The sequence below is a fragment of the Cherax quadricarinatus genome, chromosome 25 (assembly GCF_038502225.1).
Source record: "Cherax quadricarinatus isolate ZL_2023a chromosome 25, ASM3850222v1, whole genome shotgun sequence".
Taxonomy (NCBI): Eukaryota; Metazoa; Arthropoda; class Malacostraca; order Decapoda; family Parastacidae; genus Cherax; species Cherax quadricarinatus.
Genome location: NC_091316.1, coordinates 2,324,411 through 2,340,812, shown reverse-complemented (window position 1 = coordinate 2,340,812; position 16,402 = coordinate 2,324,411). Strand labels below are relative to the sequence as shown.

The 16,402-nt window shown below is 39.4% G+C and overlaps 1 protein-coding gene across 2 annotated transcripts in view; it reads left to right on the top strand.

The window, feature by feature from the left end:
- LOC128690065 (transient receptor potential channel pyrexia-like) overlaps positions 1-13,674 on the top strand; it is a 44,691-nt gene extending 31,017 nt beyond the window's left edge. For both annotated transcript variants that reach the window (XM_070088553.1, XM_053778627.2), the window contains exons 3-4: positions 6,701-6,870; positions 8,353-13,674. In XM_070088553.1, the coding sequence (XP_069944654.1) occupies positions 6,701-6,870; positions 8,353-9,148 (966 nt within the window). In that variant the 3' untranslated portion in view covers positions 9,149-13,674. The remainder of the gene's footprint in view (positions 1-6,700; positions 6,871-8,352) is intronic.
- The last annotated feature ends 2,728 nt before the right edge of the window (positions 13,675-16,402 follow it).

Here is a 16,402-nt window from a genome sequence, read left to right as displayed (position 1 = left end):
CATGAAGGAGAGAGGTGAGCTGGGTGAGAAGCAGGCAACGGCTGTCGTTGTATTGGTACCGAAGGGTAAGGGGCAGCATACGCTTCGGGATTACCGGGCGATCTCGTTGTTATGCGCAGATTATAAATTGTTTGCGAAGATTTTGGGAAATCGGGTAAAGTGTGTGGTAGGGCGGGTAGTATCAAAAACTCAGTTTGGTTTGCCAGGGAGGTCTATGGTGGAGGGGCATGGGTTACTTAGGGATTTCGTGGAGGCAAAAGGGGGGGGGAGGGAGGGAGGTTTGGTGGCGCTCGATTGGTAAGGGGCATACGATAGAGTGGATCGGAAAGCATTGAAAGCCATCCTCAGGGGTCAGGGGTTTGGGGAAGAAATAGTGGGCTGGGTTGAGGCGTTGTATGGAGGTGCAATGGCGAGGGTACAGATTAATGGTCGATTGGGTGGGAAGATTGTAATGGATAGGGGACTTAGGCAGGGGTGTCCTATGTCACAATTATTGTTTGCATGCGTACAGGACCCCTTTTATAGATTGATGGAGCAGCGTATGTGTCACGTAGAGGGACCAGGGTGTGAGGTTGCGAGGGTTTGGCCAGTTTTAATTGGGTATGTGGATGATACAACTGTTCTGATCAGGGAGGGGATGTCAATGGACACATTAGACGGGGTAGTACAAATGTTCGCAGGGGCAACTGGTATGAGGGTAAATTCGGATAAATCCATGGTCATGGGGTTAGGAGCTTGGGCGGGTAGGGTTGATTGGGGTAGTGCAGTTGTGAGGAAGCAGGTGAATTCGTTAACAATCTGTGGTCTTATTTATGCAGACGATCTACCTGTGGCACGCATGGAAAACTCGCTTAGGATGGTAGAAAGGATTCAGGGACGCTTGGGTGCATTGCGACCTTATCATTTGACCCTTGTGCAGCGTGCCATTGTTGTTAATATCTTACTGTATAGCAAAGTATGGCACGTGGCAGCCGTGTTCCCATTAACTGGGCCAGCAATAACGAACATACTTAGGAAGGTTTTTAAATTCTTGTGGGGTTCGAGCTGTGATTGGATTAAGAGAGATGTGGTAATGTTACCTGTAAGTAAGGGGATGCTGGGATTGCTGGACTTAAAGCGGAGGGTCAAATGTGTCTTCATTAAAAGGGAGGTGATGAGGGAAAGTGTGGGTGGGGGGGGGGGGGGGTTGGCCAGGCTCCATAACAGATTGCAACGTATGTATACAGGAGTTGAGTTGCACGAGTGTGAAACTGTGTTGAGGGCTCTGGCGTGGGATCGAGAGCCAGCAAAGGTTAAAATAGGTAGGTTGTGTAGATTGTTAGCCGGGAGGGTTGTAGCGCCTGTAGAGGGAATTTTCCCCATGTATGCATGGGGAAGTATATGGAATAGGTTGAGTAGGATGAGGTTGCAACCTCGTGTTCGGGATGTAATGTATCGTTTTCTGCACGGCATTTTACCGTCGGGTGTGGTTCTACGGGATAGACGAGTCGTTGACGGGGGGGAGTGTGGGATATGTGGTGGGGAGGAGTCGGCTTTTCATATAGTATATTTTTGTGATGGACTGAGGAGTGTCAAGGGGTGGTTAAATAGGGTGATAAATAGGATAGGAGGTAAAGGAATTTCTGTATTGAGAGCATTAAGTCTCGACGTGGGGGGTTGGGAGGAACGTGTAATCAGAGCTGTGGGATACATTATGGCAGATTATATCTATATAGTGTGGGGATTGCGGGGCAAACAGGTTACTGAGGTGAAGAGGAGGGTGTTAGCGTTAACGTTCTATAAAACGGTATGTAGAAATAAGGAAATTTATGGGAGGAGGTGGGTGAAGGATTTTTCAGAGGGATATAGGCAACTTACGTTACAGGTTTTATTAGACTTGTAATATACGAGGGAGGGGAGGGTATGATTGGAAAGTGTTGCTGGGGTAGGGAAGTCAGGGGTGAAAACAGGGTTGCCTCCCTGGTAATGGATAACAAAAGTTTTGCGAGAGTGTTGGATGAGTGATGTATGAGTGAATAATATGTGGACCACGGGTGCTAGCACCTGTGGAGCTGGCCAGTTTTTGTGTGACAGGACTTTATACTTATTATACATATTGTGTGTGGTAATATTGATTTACGGTAATGACATTGTAATTTGGAGATTTGCTATAATAATTGCATGTGTTTGCTCCAACTTGTTTTCTAGGTGCCTTGCACTGCATAGTGTTGATGCTGTGATCATGCACGGTGTCCAGAGATATGATGTGATATGTTTGTATTAATGTCTGTGCATTATTGTTCGTCACTGGTGTTCTGCAATTTTCAGTTTTGTTTTGAGAGTAAAGAGGTTAATGCACGTCAGATAGTGTAAATAAAGTTGGGCAACAGTGGTGTTATAGGTTTTTGTGGTTAGGTGCGTGCTAGGCACAGTCTTTATGTGTTACTTGTGTCATGGTTATATTTTATGTTGTATTGTACTGTTGTCAATAGCACTATGTAATGTCCATATAAGCTGTATAGAGCTTGAATGTCATAGTTGAAGCTGTGTGATTGTTTTAACACTGGAATTGCATGTTTAAATGTGTAAAGGCTTACATGTGTTGGATTTTGAGACTAAGTTTATTCTTATGGTTTTGTAGTAATTTTGTATGTCCTTGTGACTTTTCTATATCACCATTGTTGTGTAATACATATTGTTATGTAACTGAACCATTAGGACAATTACATAAATTAATGTTTGGGTCATTGCTGTGTGACTTTAGATTAGGCAACATTCATTGTTTATAGTATGTTAGGTTGTAAATAGTGGGGTGGTTGGATAACCACTAGGGGGGGAGGGTAATATGTCTGTATAATATGTTCAGTGCAATGCATTGCATGGTCTGTAGTCGATCATTAAGTACCATTTCGAGGGATGTGTATATAAGTGTTGTTCATATCATGTAATTCTGTTGAGTAGCTCCAACAGGTTTGGGTTAAGTGATAGGATGAGGGAGCAGGGAGGGGGGGGGGTGTACCCACACGAAGTTGTAAGTGTGGTGTGTAACATTAGCTGTAGGGAGGATTGTGTTAATTTATAGACTTAAATGAGTTTTACATATTATATTTTGTAATGTCATGTTTAAAATAAAATATAAAAAAAAAAAAATTTCTCTGGGGGCCTCACAATACCCGCAATGGAAATAAGTCACTCTGACTTTTTTGGGTTCTCCCAGGTTTTCTACTCATATGCTGCTATGTTTGATAATCTTTGTAACTGTATTTGTGTATACCTGGATAAACTTACTCACCCAGGGGCCTACAAACACTCAGCTCACACACTGAGGTCCGGAGTTCGAATCTCCTCCCCTACAGCTGGATTATTATTATTATTATTATAATCAAGGGGGAAGCGCTAAACCCGGAGGATTATACAGCGCCTGGGGGGGGGATGTGGAAGGCATTCAGGCTTAATTCGGGGAACTGGAGCACAGATCCAATTCCCTAAATCAAGAGCCCCTCACCAACATCAAGGAACCTTCCTTGAGGGGCCGTACAGCTGGAAAACATTAGGGACGTGTTTCCATAAGACACCTGCTGTCCGTGTCCCTGTTCATTCATCAGATTAAAATGGGTACCTGGGTGTTAGTCAACTGGTGTGGGTCGCATCCTGGGACAAAACTAACCTAATTTGCGGGAAATACTCAGCATAACAAGGGGCTTTCTATTATAGTAGTATGTCACTGATGTCTGGCATGCTGCACTTTTAAAAAATTGTATTCCTTGTACTTCTCTGTATCATGTTCAAATTAATAATAAATAAATAAATAAATAAATAAATAAATAAACTATGGTCTGTATACCTTGTAAGATAAGATAAGATTTCGTTCGGATTTTTAACCCCAGAGGGTTAGCCACCCAGGATAACCCAAGAAAGTCAGTGCGTCATCGAGGACTGTCTAACTTATTTCCATTGGGGTCCTTAATCTTGTCCCCCAGGATGCGACCCACACCAGTCGACTAACACCCAGGTACCTATTTGCTGCTAGGTGAACAGGACAACAGGTGTAAGGAAACGTGTCGAAATGTTTCCACCCGCCGGGAATCGAACCCGGGCCCTCCGTGTGTGAAGCGGGAGCTTTAGCCACCAGGCCACATGTACTTGTAATTAATAAATGTATTATTATTATTATTATTATTAATATTGTTATTGAGTAGTGGACAAGCTTGATAACTTCCATAGGTCAGGCACTGAGGGACCTGGGATCGCTCCCTGGCATGGGTGAAATAAGGTTTTTGTTTCCTTACACCTGCTGTCCCTGTTCTTGCAGCGCTGTTGACCCTCGTGTGTTTAGCGCTTGGTTTTGATAATAATAATAATAACGTCCCTGTTCACCTAGCAGCAAGTAGGTACCTGTTAATCAACTGCCAATTTGGATTCAGGCCTAATAAAAATACTAATGCTGCTATTATACACATGCTAGAACATATATACACTGCAATAGAGAAAAAAGAAGTCCCACTGGGGATCTTCATTGACTTACGTAAAGCTTTTGATACAGTTGACCATGACTTGCTCCACGTAAAATTGTCACACTATGGTATAAGAGGGCACTCCCTCAACTACCTCAAGTCATACCTCAGCAACAGAAGCCAATATGTATACGCAAATGGGGCAAACTCTTCTGCACAACCAATTACAGTTGGTGTCCCACAGGGAAGTGTCCTTGGCCCTCTTCTCTTTCTCCTATACATAAATGACCTACCAAATGCTTCTCAATTACTCAAACCCACACTATTTGCTGATGACACAACATACGTCTTCTCCCACCCGAGCCCAGTCACGCTAGCCAATACTGTAAATACCGAATTACAGAAAATATCTACCTGGATGAGTACTAACAAACTTACACTAAACATTGACAAAACCTACTTCATTCAGTTTGGTAACAGAGCTACAGATGTCCCTCTTAACATAATGATAAACGGATCACCTATCACAAAGCTAACAGAGGGAAAATTCTTAGGAATCCACCTTGATAATAGACTCAAATTTCATACACATATACAACAAATTTCTAAGAAAATTTCCAAGACTGTAGGCATACTATCGAAGATACGGTACTATGCTCCACAGTCAGCCCTCCTGGCCCTATATCACTCTCTTATTTACCCCTATCTCACCTATGGAATTTGTGCATGGGGCTCAACAACAAGTAACCATCTCAGACCACTAATTACCCAACAAAAGGCTGCAGTTAGAATGATAACAAATTCTCACTACAGGCAGCACACTCCACCAATATTCAATACACTCAACCTACTCACCATACAAAACATCCATACTTATTACTGCACCTATTACATACATAGAACACTCAACTCTGATATTAACCCTCCCCTCAAACATCTCCTTGCCAACCTCAACAGAACACATGACCATAACACAAGGCACAGATCACTCTTTGATATTCCTCGTGTCCATCTCACGCTATGCAAAAACTCAATGCACATAAAAGGCCCTAAAATCTGGAATTCATTACCTGTAAATATAAACGAAACACTACCTGTTTATAAATTCAAGTCTCTTCTCAAAGATCACTTACTCACCCAAAACCAAATAAATACTGAATAACTGAACCTTATAAATTGTATATCTTAAATGTTTCTCACAATTATATCACATAAATGTTAAACCTAAAACCCAATCTAACTTTATTATTTTTTAAATACACTACCTAACAGAATACTCCATTCTACTGAATTTATAACAATGCATGCAACCATATGACCTGTCTTTGTAATAATCACTTGTGCTTTATAGTAATCAGTTTACATTAATGTTTTTCACTGATTTCATCATTGCTTAGTTAATCTTAAGTTAATTTTAAGCCAGCCCGTAATGCTATGCATAGTATAAGTGGCTTTGGCATGCTGCTCTTATCTGTATTTTTTTTTTGTACCTCAGTAAGTGTGCTCAAATTATAAATAAATAAATAAATAAATAAATAAATAAATTGTGTGTCGCCTCCTTGATGGGGGGAAGATTAATCAAAAGGCCCTAATTGAAGTCAAATCAACAAACCCCAATGATGCACTGACTTTATTGGGTTATCCTGGGTGGCTAACCCTTAAGGTTAAAAATCCTAATCAAATCATATCTTGACCAACCATATCACATGTTCATGGGGGAGGGGCACTAAAGCCATAGGGGTCATAATGCACCTGGAGGGGGGGGGAATGAAGGCATTTAGACTCCATTCAAGGAACTGGAGCACAAGACCCCTTCCTTAGATCAAGAGCCTCTCATTAGGGGTTAACGAACCATACTGCCTAGGCATAATAGAGGCTCTCTTTGCACTGCAACCCATTATTGTAAATACATAATCTCAATGTACTACATGTACTTGCAAATAAATAAATAAATTTGAATAGAATATATGTACTGAGAGGATTTCCCTCAAATGTTCATGGTCAGGATAAACCAAGGTCAATCTCTGATATATTTCTGAGTAGATCAGTCCTCCTTCATTGTATGTAATGCAGTAGCATTGTATGACCCTGATGGTTTAGCGCTTAGTTTTGATTTTGATAATAATTATAATCCTGTACAATAAATGCTTCTTACTTTCAAAGTTCTAAGGTATTTTTTTAATTAAATTGTAACCACCTATTACTCTAGTTACAGAAATTTTAAGGTGTCATTTCACTAATTATGACTATTATTTTATTTCATGCAGGTAATGATGACCGGGGAACTAAACTACGAGTCAACTTTTCTGGCAGAACCATCAGGGTCATCAGTTTTGTGCATCTTCATTTTGGTGGTTTTTATTGTGCTGGTGTATATTATCCTCTCCAACCTCCTTGTGGGTCTTGCTGTCAGTGACATGTATGCCATACAACAGAGGTAAAAATTCAATCTTTCAGTTGTCACAGTAATTCTTTATGCATTTTTTAATATCCTGTTTTATAGGTGTCACTCGAATAAGACTTATTTTGAAGAAAACTTGTTGGGCCTAGAATTTTTCTCTTGATACCAGAATTCAGCTAATATTAAGACAGAGTACATATACAAAATAATTTTACAGAATAAACAAAAATGTGTACTTAAATCTATAATTTTTATATTTATAATGGTGCTAAGCCTGGTGCCATTCCACCCAGGCTTAGCTGAGTGGTTTAGTAAAGTGATGGACTGGCTGTTGTATCTGCAGATAATCATGTTTCTAACTTAAAACAGGATGTCTGTATCAGTTTTTTATCATGTACAGTATTGTCATTGTTAATAAAACTACTCTATTCATTATAACCAATCACAGTAAAGAAAGGAATAATCTTAAAGTAGTACTTAAAAATATGAAGATGATCACTTGTTGCTTCTCTCTGTACTTCGTGGAGTTGTCTACATTGTGCAGTCTCTTGAAGGGGATTGCTTCAATGCTTGTGAAGGGCTATGTTTCCTTAGATCATTCCTGATTTCCTCCCGTTCCCCAGACACTACATGATCCTGACAGGTTTAGTGCTTCCCCACAAATATAATGATAGTGTAATAATTTGGTAAATACGTATGGGCTCTCCTTCCATCACTCGACTTTCTCTTGTTCATTCACTCTTTCTGGTGTCCTCAGAAGTAGCTTTTTCACACTTCACTATTTCACGTTTCTGGAGTTTATCTGGAGAGAGTTCCGGGGGTCAACGCCCCCGCGGCCCGGTCTGTGACCAGGCCTCCTTAGGTCAGTGTCCCAGGATGCGACCCACACCAGTCGACTAACACCCAGGTACCCATTTTACTGATGGGGAACATAGACAACAGGTGGAAAGAAACACGTCCAATGTTTCTACTCTGGCTGGGAATCGAACCCAGGCCCTCACCGTGTGAAGCGAGAGCGTTAACCACCAGGCCACCAGAGCCCCTGTGTGTTTTTATAAGTCAATTATATTGAATAAAACTATTATGATAACTGTATCATTACTCTTCCTCACCACTAACTTTGGCTCTGTTCTGTCCCATATCACAATCAACAGTATGCAGAACATGATTTTAATTGAAATGTGGGATAGAAATCAGTGTGTACATAATGTACATAATTATTGTACATAATTATGTACATTAACTAATGTACATAATTATTGTACCTCTCTGAATCTTCTCGCCCCTCAGTCACTCCCAGTGATTTGTGAACTTTGATAATCCTTCCTTTAGCACTCTTCATAGCCCTTCCTAACTTTACCTTTGTTGTCCTCTCCACCCTTGCTTATCCTTTGATCCTGCATCAGTTTCTGCCCTGCAGTGCTGTATGACCCTAGTAGGTTTAGCACTTTTTTATTATCATTATAGTAATATAAATTTTATAAAGGTGATATGTTGCATAATACTTTAAAATTGCAGGTCAGAGGTTCTACAATTAACACAACATGTGGAGCTAATGATTCAAGTGGAAGCCTTGTTCAAGAATCGTCTTATTCCTCAGAAAATGCAACAGTGTCTCCTCAGTAGTATTGGCATCATGGGATCTCAGGAGAAGCCAATTGTCTCCGTATACCCAAATCTCACACGGGGTTTCAGTGATACAGTATTCCTATTCTTCTCTAGGGTGATTGGAACACGAAGGCTAATGATCAAACTCTTTGAAATATTCATATCTGGGTTCATCCCTCCTGAACATGAAGTTTCACTTCCCTCACAGCTCATGAGAGAGGCTCTTGATGTAGCTCTGCGAGAACACGAACTGGATAAGCGTGAACGCCTGCTGCATCTTCGTGCTTTGCAAATTGGAGCCAGTGGACATCACAAACAAGGGCAGTTAGGGCAGCCTTCACAAGCTCAGCTACCCATTAGTCAGACCACACTCACCAGGGGACCTTCATACATAAGACCAGCAACCAAAGGTGCTAGATCCTCATGGCGCTGGACTTTTATGAGTGATACAGATGGTGAAGATGACAGTGTGAACATGTTGCCAACAGCAGTACTGGGTCAACCTTCTATCTGGTCATCTCATCCTGTGGCAACACAACGAACTGTTATTCCAGATCCAAATGCACGATTGGAAGAATTGAGAAATATTCTTATTCATCTGGAGGATAAAGTTGAAAAAATTTCTGTAGTCATACAACAGCGAGACACAGACTGTCCACCATCCTCACAAACTATCCATAGAGCTGATACTGAAGTCGCTGTCTAACAGGAAGGTTATTGCATCACTTAATATTGCAGCATCTTCTAATTGTCATCTCGAATATTAACTATTTAATGTGAATCAATTCTATAAATATTTTATCCTTGCAAGTATTACACTCAATAAAATACAGTCTATGAGTTCTAGCTACAGTATTCTAATTTACATCTTTGATCTATATCACTGAACTTTGATTAGTCTCTTGTACCTGATCTTCATGTCAATGATCATTTTCCTCTTCTCATTCTTACACCTAACCACCCTCATTGCTCCCATTGGCAGTGTATATAGTTGTCCTTGACCAGATCTAAAATCTCTAGGAATGGCTGGACAAGGTGCCCAACCTAAGGAACATCCAGACAATTTGTTAATTTTCCTACTCCTTTGTTGTCCACTGGTCCTATCCCTCAGGATTAGTTTGAGAGGATGGAACATCTAATTAAGTTGCAAAAGTGCACAAGTAGAGGCACAGAGGAAATTAAATGAAGAAGATTTCCATAGAGACTGTTCGTTTTGGAAGACAACAGATTAACAGATAAACATTTTAATACAATTCAAGACACCTTTAACGCGCAGAAAGCCGTCTCAGTGGTTCTTAAGTTCTTTGAAAGTGACTTAACCCTTTGAGGGTCGACAGGCCCTCTCCGAAACTCGTTCTCAGGGTCGGCCAAATTTAAAAAAAAAAAAATTATTTTCTCTTATGAAAAGATAGAGAATCTTTTCCCGATCATAAAGACACCAAAAGTTTGAAATTTGATAGAAAACTTACGGAATTATGCTTTCGCAAAGTTAGCGGTCTCGGCGATGTTTACGCATCGGCGATTTTGCCCACTTTGAGCCCCATTTTCGGCCAATTTCGCTGTACTAGTCGACAAAAAACATGAATATTTCGCTAGAACTCCATTTTTTCTATCGAATGGGTGCAAGAAACCACCCATTTATGAAATTCAACTATCCAGTACAGTGGTCAGAATTTAGCAATTTTGCCAATTTCACACAAATTTCAAAAGATGCCAATTTCCGAATAGGGTCCAGAATAAACAAGAAAGACATTCCTGGCACTAAAATGACATTTCCTCTAGTCATTAGTCACGTCTCAAGGTCCCTCTTATATTCTTTTGCTTTCCATTTTGAATTTTTATTCTCAAAAAATATAAGATTTACTGTTATGCAGACTACTGCATTAGTGTAAAAAATGGTATAAATATTATTGGTGCACTTGTGAAAGAATATTAAACTCACCAGTTGACGTGTATTGCACGCTTGGCACGATTTGTTTACTTTTGAAGTTTGGTAAAAATCGAACATTTCTGCTACTTTGAGCTCAATTTCAAGGCACCTTTCATTGTAAAACCAGCCAAAATCATCTCAATTTCTGTAATACGTCTTCCATTCTATAAAATGAGACCAAGAAAACTAGAATACAACAATAAATACCATACGAAAATACACTGCAAAGTCGCTGATTTATTCCAAAAAAATGGTCAAAGTTTTTTTTTTTCTCATTATGCACTGTGTGCTGCAGGATTTTTTTTAGACTGTGCACACTGACCACATAGACCCATTCTTTCATATGAAGGCCTAACAGCTTTCTCCCACTAGATTTGAGGCCGCTAGAATTTATGCGTACTAGTACGTCAAAAACCCCTATGCGTAAGACGTACTAGTACGACGAAAACCCTCAAAGGGTTAAACACTTACTTCAATGTATTTGAGAACCATTTTCAGCAGGCAGGTGTTTAGTTATTGCTCCTATAATGTATCAGAATAGATTGGATTCTTTACACACACCATACCTCTTTGCCTAATGTTCCTTCTCCTTCATCATCTATCGTATTGTTACAACTTTTTATTGCCTCTATTCTTACTGCATCAAATGCAATCCCCTGAACCTTGGATCAAGATTATTGCAAATGTGTACCCTGGTGGTCTCTTGACTAGCACAGTGTGTTTGAAACACACTGCATGGGATTGCTACTGTTACAATAACTACAGTCATATTCCTAACTTATAAACAGGCAAGAGGGCTTCCCTGTCATGTTATTCACATAGCAAAATGTGTGATATTTGTTGGTGAGCATATGTATCCACTGTTACTACCCTACTACTATGTACACAGTCTGGAAGAAGGAACAGAGGTTGACTGACAAGTACTCTCCGGACCTTGCTTCGTTCTTACATTTGTTGGCAATAGTGTTGCAGAGCCTGAGGCTGCCACAGCACTTGGCATCCACTTGTATGTATATCCCAGGGACTACATCTCGCATCCTCATTTCTTTCTTCCAATCTTGAGGAACCTTACAACTTGCCCTTCACTCTCTGCAAAATGTCAACACTCTCCATATGTCAACTGACAGCAGCTGGGTCAGATGGCCTCCATTTCCATATGCTTCAACACTTATACTCTACATCACTCAATATCCTTTTTGTAAGTTAGGTACTTGGGGCCATGACATCTCTCATTATAGTCTCATTGTTCTTATTATTGCAATTTTTAAGTTGCTGGAATGCTTGGTTAACAAACATTGAGTACGGTACTTGGAAACCCAAAATTCTCTCTCTGCCTACATCAGTTTGGTTTTTAAGTAAGTAAATAAATTAGTTTTTATTCAGATGCAGGTACACATAAATACGGTTACATAGATTAGCATACATAGCAGCATATGTAGAGATTACCTAGGATAACCCAAAAAAGTCAAAGTGACTTATTTCCATTGGGGTCCTTGGACCAGTCTACCATTGATCCCATGATCTGCTTAGATACATACATATGCAGTGCCTTTGCTAATAAATTATTGCTGCCGTTTTTTTTTTATTTCAAAAAAAAAAAAAAGTAACCTGGCATTACTACACCTTGGCTCCAGCCCATTCCATGATCCTGGGCAGTTTGCCACTTTTCCTTCAAGATGTCTTATCAGAAGCATTTCCATGTCCAGTTAAGTATAATGGTTTTCCCCCAACTTTTTCCACATTGAAGACATACTTCGGGGTTGTTTTTAGTACTATCCTCCTCCCTGCTCACCATTAATGATCTTGCGTCTGTTCTCCCTTCTAATGTCTGGTCATCTCTTAATGTCGACGATTTTGCTATAGCATGTGCAAGCACTGACTGTTGCCTTGCGGTGGCCTCTCTCCAGTGTGCTGTTGATTGCACTTCCAACTGGGCCATCTCTCATGGGGGGTTTAAATTTTCTGTTGCTAAAACACACCCAATAACCTTCACAAGATGCCCTTTTATCTTATGTGTGGGTTATTTGTGTATTCCAGTTATGATAATGGATATTAGTATGGGTAATTTGTTTGTTACCCTTGTTTATTACGCTGCTTTCCTCGTCTTCACTCTCCGTGGCTTCCCTTGATTACCTCCCCTTTACGTTCACCCTGGATCTTACTTTTCCCTTCCTCCTTGGGAAGTTCCAGTGATTCATATTTGCTCCTCCCCACTTCTCTGTGAAAAAGCTCACTTACCTACAGCAACTTCATGCTCACTCTTTATTGAACATTTCCATTCTCATTCTCGTGCTAAATAAGTTTACACTTATGGTTCTAAATCCCCCAATGGTGTTGGGTATGCATCTGTTTTTCCTGTGGGAATAATCTAATGCCACTGTTTTCATAGCAGAGTTATATGCAATTCTCAATGTTGTCATACACGTCATCCATACCTGCCTCGTTTGTATTTGCTTCAGACTTCTATCCAGAAATTTGACTCCCCTCACCCCAGCATCCTTCATATACAGCTTTGGTTACGCCTCATTTCTAGCAGGAATAAAGAAGTCATTTTTTGCTGGGTCCCTGGACATGTCAGTGTTTGGAACAGTGAACAAGCAGACTCAGCTGCTCAGTCCACCATTCATTGGTCCGAGTTAGACCACATAAAAAAAATTTCTATCGCACTGAGTTTAGAATACTGGCCATATCTTCTTCCCACCAGTCATGGTTGGGAGAATATGCTCTCCCACCTCCATATCAGACGCTTGACTTACCAATGAATACCACATGGAGAAATGCTCAGCACCACACTGCATGAACTAACAGGTCACATTGCCAGTCCACCATATCTTAAGAGATTTTCCTGTTTATCAGCAAACCACAAGATTCACTTCTGACTTCTCCACCATCTGAACACACTCACTCTGATGTCCTCACTGAACGTTCCATTTTTGGTGTCTGTCTTTGTCTTATTAACAAAAACTAACATGTTGCACCAGCTTTGAGCAGAAACTAACTTATTGCACCAGCTTTGATTTAAATATTACTCTTACACTCTTCCTTATCTCCACTAACTCCTACCCTTGCCCCCTCACTCACTCTTATCCTTCACACATTTCTACTTTCACACATCCCTTCCCTGCAGTACTGTATGACCCTTTTGGGTTTAGCACTTACCTTGATTATAATAATAATAATAATACATGACTGATGTTTTATTTCATCTGGAAACTGTTCTTAGTCAGGGAAGTGACCATATAGCTCACATGAATTAAGTTTTCATGTACAAAATGCAATACTATATATAACAAAAAATTATGTATTATTTTTTCTTTTATACACCCTCTTAAAATAAGAAAGATTTTGTAAGTTTTCAAATTTTAATTATCATGTTAACTCAGGAACACAAAACTGGATAAAAAATTTGAGAAAGAGATTGAGTGAGGGGAGCTTTGATAAAGCCAAGGTACAAATACAGCACATGGTTTGTAAATTTATTTTTCACAAAAGTGTGCTTAACCTGTATGATTCAGTGTTATTTGGCTTATAAAATATTTATAGAAGTATCAGCATTAATGCCAACAAGTTATTTAGTACGTATATGATGTACTGTATATAAAAACTTGGATTTCTAGTGGTTTAACAATCTTACTTTATGGGCAATTATGTATATACAAAAACTTTTTGAGATGGATTTAATACACGGGCAATTTTGATGATATTCCGTTTTAGTTGTAACTATCAGAAAACTAGACTGAAATTACGAACTTGTAAATAAACAGACCAGTACTGCAAATTATTCAATTGGCATCTGCGAGTGGAAGAAGTATATACGTATTTTATTAGTGAGCATTTTACCAAAATGCTCACATCTACAAAGTATCTATCACTACTGCAAATTGTATTATTACAGATGCATAACTAATGTGTTGTCAGATCAATAACATATTAAATAAGCTTTAAAACTTTTTATGATAAACAAGAAGCATGAATGTAGGATTGCGGATGAGCAAGGAGGTTTCAGAGTGGGTAAGGGATGTGTAGATCAAGTGTTTACATTGAAGCATATATGTGAACAGTATTTAGATAAAGGTAGGGAAGTTTTTATTGCATTTATGGATTTAGAAAAGGCATATGATAGAGTGGATAGAGGAGCAATGTGGCAGATGTTGCAAGTATATGGAATAGGTGGTAAGTTACTAAATGCTGTAAAGAGTTTTTGAGGATAGTGAGGCTCAGGTTAGGGTGTGTAGAAGAGAGGGAGACTACTTCCCGGTAAAAGTAGGTCTTAGACAGGGATGTGTAATGTCACCATGGTTGTTTAATATATTTATAGATGGGGTTGTAAAGGAAGTAAATGCAAGGGTGTTCGGGAGAGGGGTGGGATTAAATTTTGGGGAATCAAATTCAAAATGGGAATTGACACAGTTACTTTTTGCTGATGATACTGTGCTTATGGGAGATTCTAAAGAAAAATTGCAAAGGTTAGTGGATGAGTTTGGGAATGTGTGTAAAGGTAGAAAGTTGAAAGTGAACATAGAAAAGAGTAAGGTGATGAGGGTATCAAATGATTTAGATAAAGAAAAATTGGATATCAAATTGGGGAGGAGGAGTATGGAAGAAGTGAATGTTTTCAGATACTTGGGAGTTGACGTGTCGGCAGATGGATTTATGAAGGATGAGGTTAATCATAGAATTGATGAGGGGAAAAAAGGTGAGTGGTGCGTTGAGGTATATGTGGAGTCAAAAAACGTTATCTATGGAGTCAAAGAAGGGAATGTATGAAAGTATAGTAGTACCAACACTCTTATGTGGGTGTGAAGCTTTGGTTGTGAATGTAGCAGCGAGGAGGCAGTTGAGATGTCCTGTCTAAGGGCAATGTGCGGTGTAAATATTATGCAGAAAATTAAGAGTGGAAATTAGGAAAAGGTGTGGAGTTAATAAAAGCATTAGTCAGAGGGCAGAAGAGGGGTTGTTGAGGTGGTTTGGTCATTTAGAGAGAATGGATCAAAGTAGAATGACATGGAAAGCATATAAATCTATAGGGGAAGGAAGGAGGGGTAGGGGTCGTCCTCGAAAGGGTTGGAGAGAGGGGGTAAAGGAGCTTTTGTGGGCGAGGGGCTTGGACTTCCAGGAAGCGTGCGTGAGCGTGTTAGATAGGAGTGAATGGAGACAAATGGTACTTGGGACCTGACGATCTGTTGGAGTGTGAGCAGGGTAATATTTAGTGAAGGGATTCAGGGAAACCGGTTATTTTCATATAGTCGGACTTGAGTCCTGGAAATGGGAAGTACAATGCCTGCACTTTAAAGGAGGGGTTTGGGATATTGGCAGTTTGGAGGGATATGTTGTGTATCTTTATACGTGTATGCTTCTAAACTGTTGTATTCTGAGCACCTCTGCAAAAACAGTGATAATGTGTGAGTGTGGTGAAAGTGTTGAATGATGATGAAAGTATTTTCTTTTTGGGGATTTTCTTTCTTTTTTGGGTCACCCTGCCTCGGTGGGAGACGGCCGACTTGTTGAAAAAAAAAAAAAAAAATATATATATATATATATATATATATATATATTTATATATATATATATATATATATATATATATATATATATATATATATATATATATAAAACCCCTTCTCCTGTATATATTACTAAATTTATAAGGAGAAACTTTCGTTTTTCCTTTTGGGCCACCCCACCTCAGTGGGATACAGCTGGTACGTTGAAAGAAGAAGAATATATATACTATATATATGTCGTGCTGAGCAACGTTCTTCTTGCCAAACAAGGCAAGCGAAAATTTGTGTATGCAATAATTTCGCAAAAATTATTCTGAACCTAACAAAAAAAATAATTTCATTGTGTTTGTTTATTAAATTATTGTAAACTTATCTGAAATATATTTAGTTGGATTAGGCTAAATTAAACTGCGCTTGTTATAAAAAGGTTAGATAAGATTTCTAAGGTTCTTTTGATAAAAAATTATTGTTTTTTACATTAACATAAATGAAAAAAATGTACCTTTAACCCCTTCAGGGTCCAAGG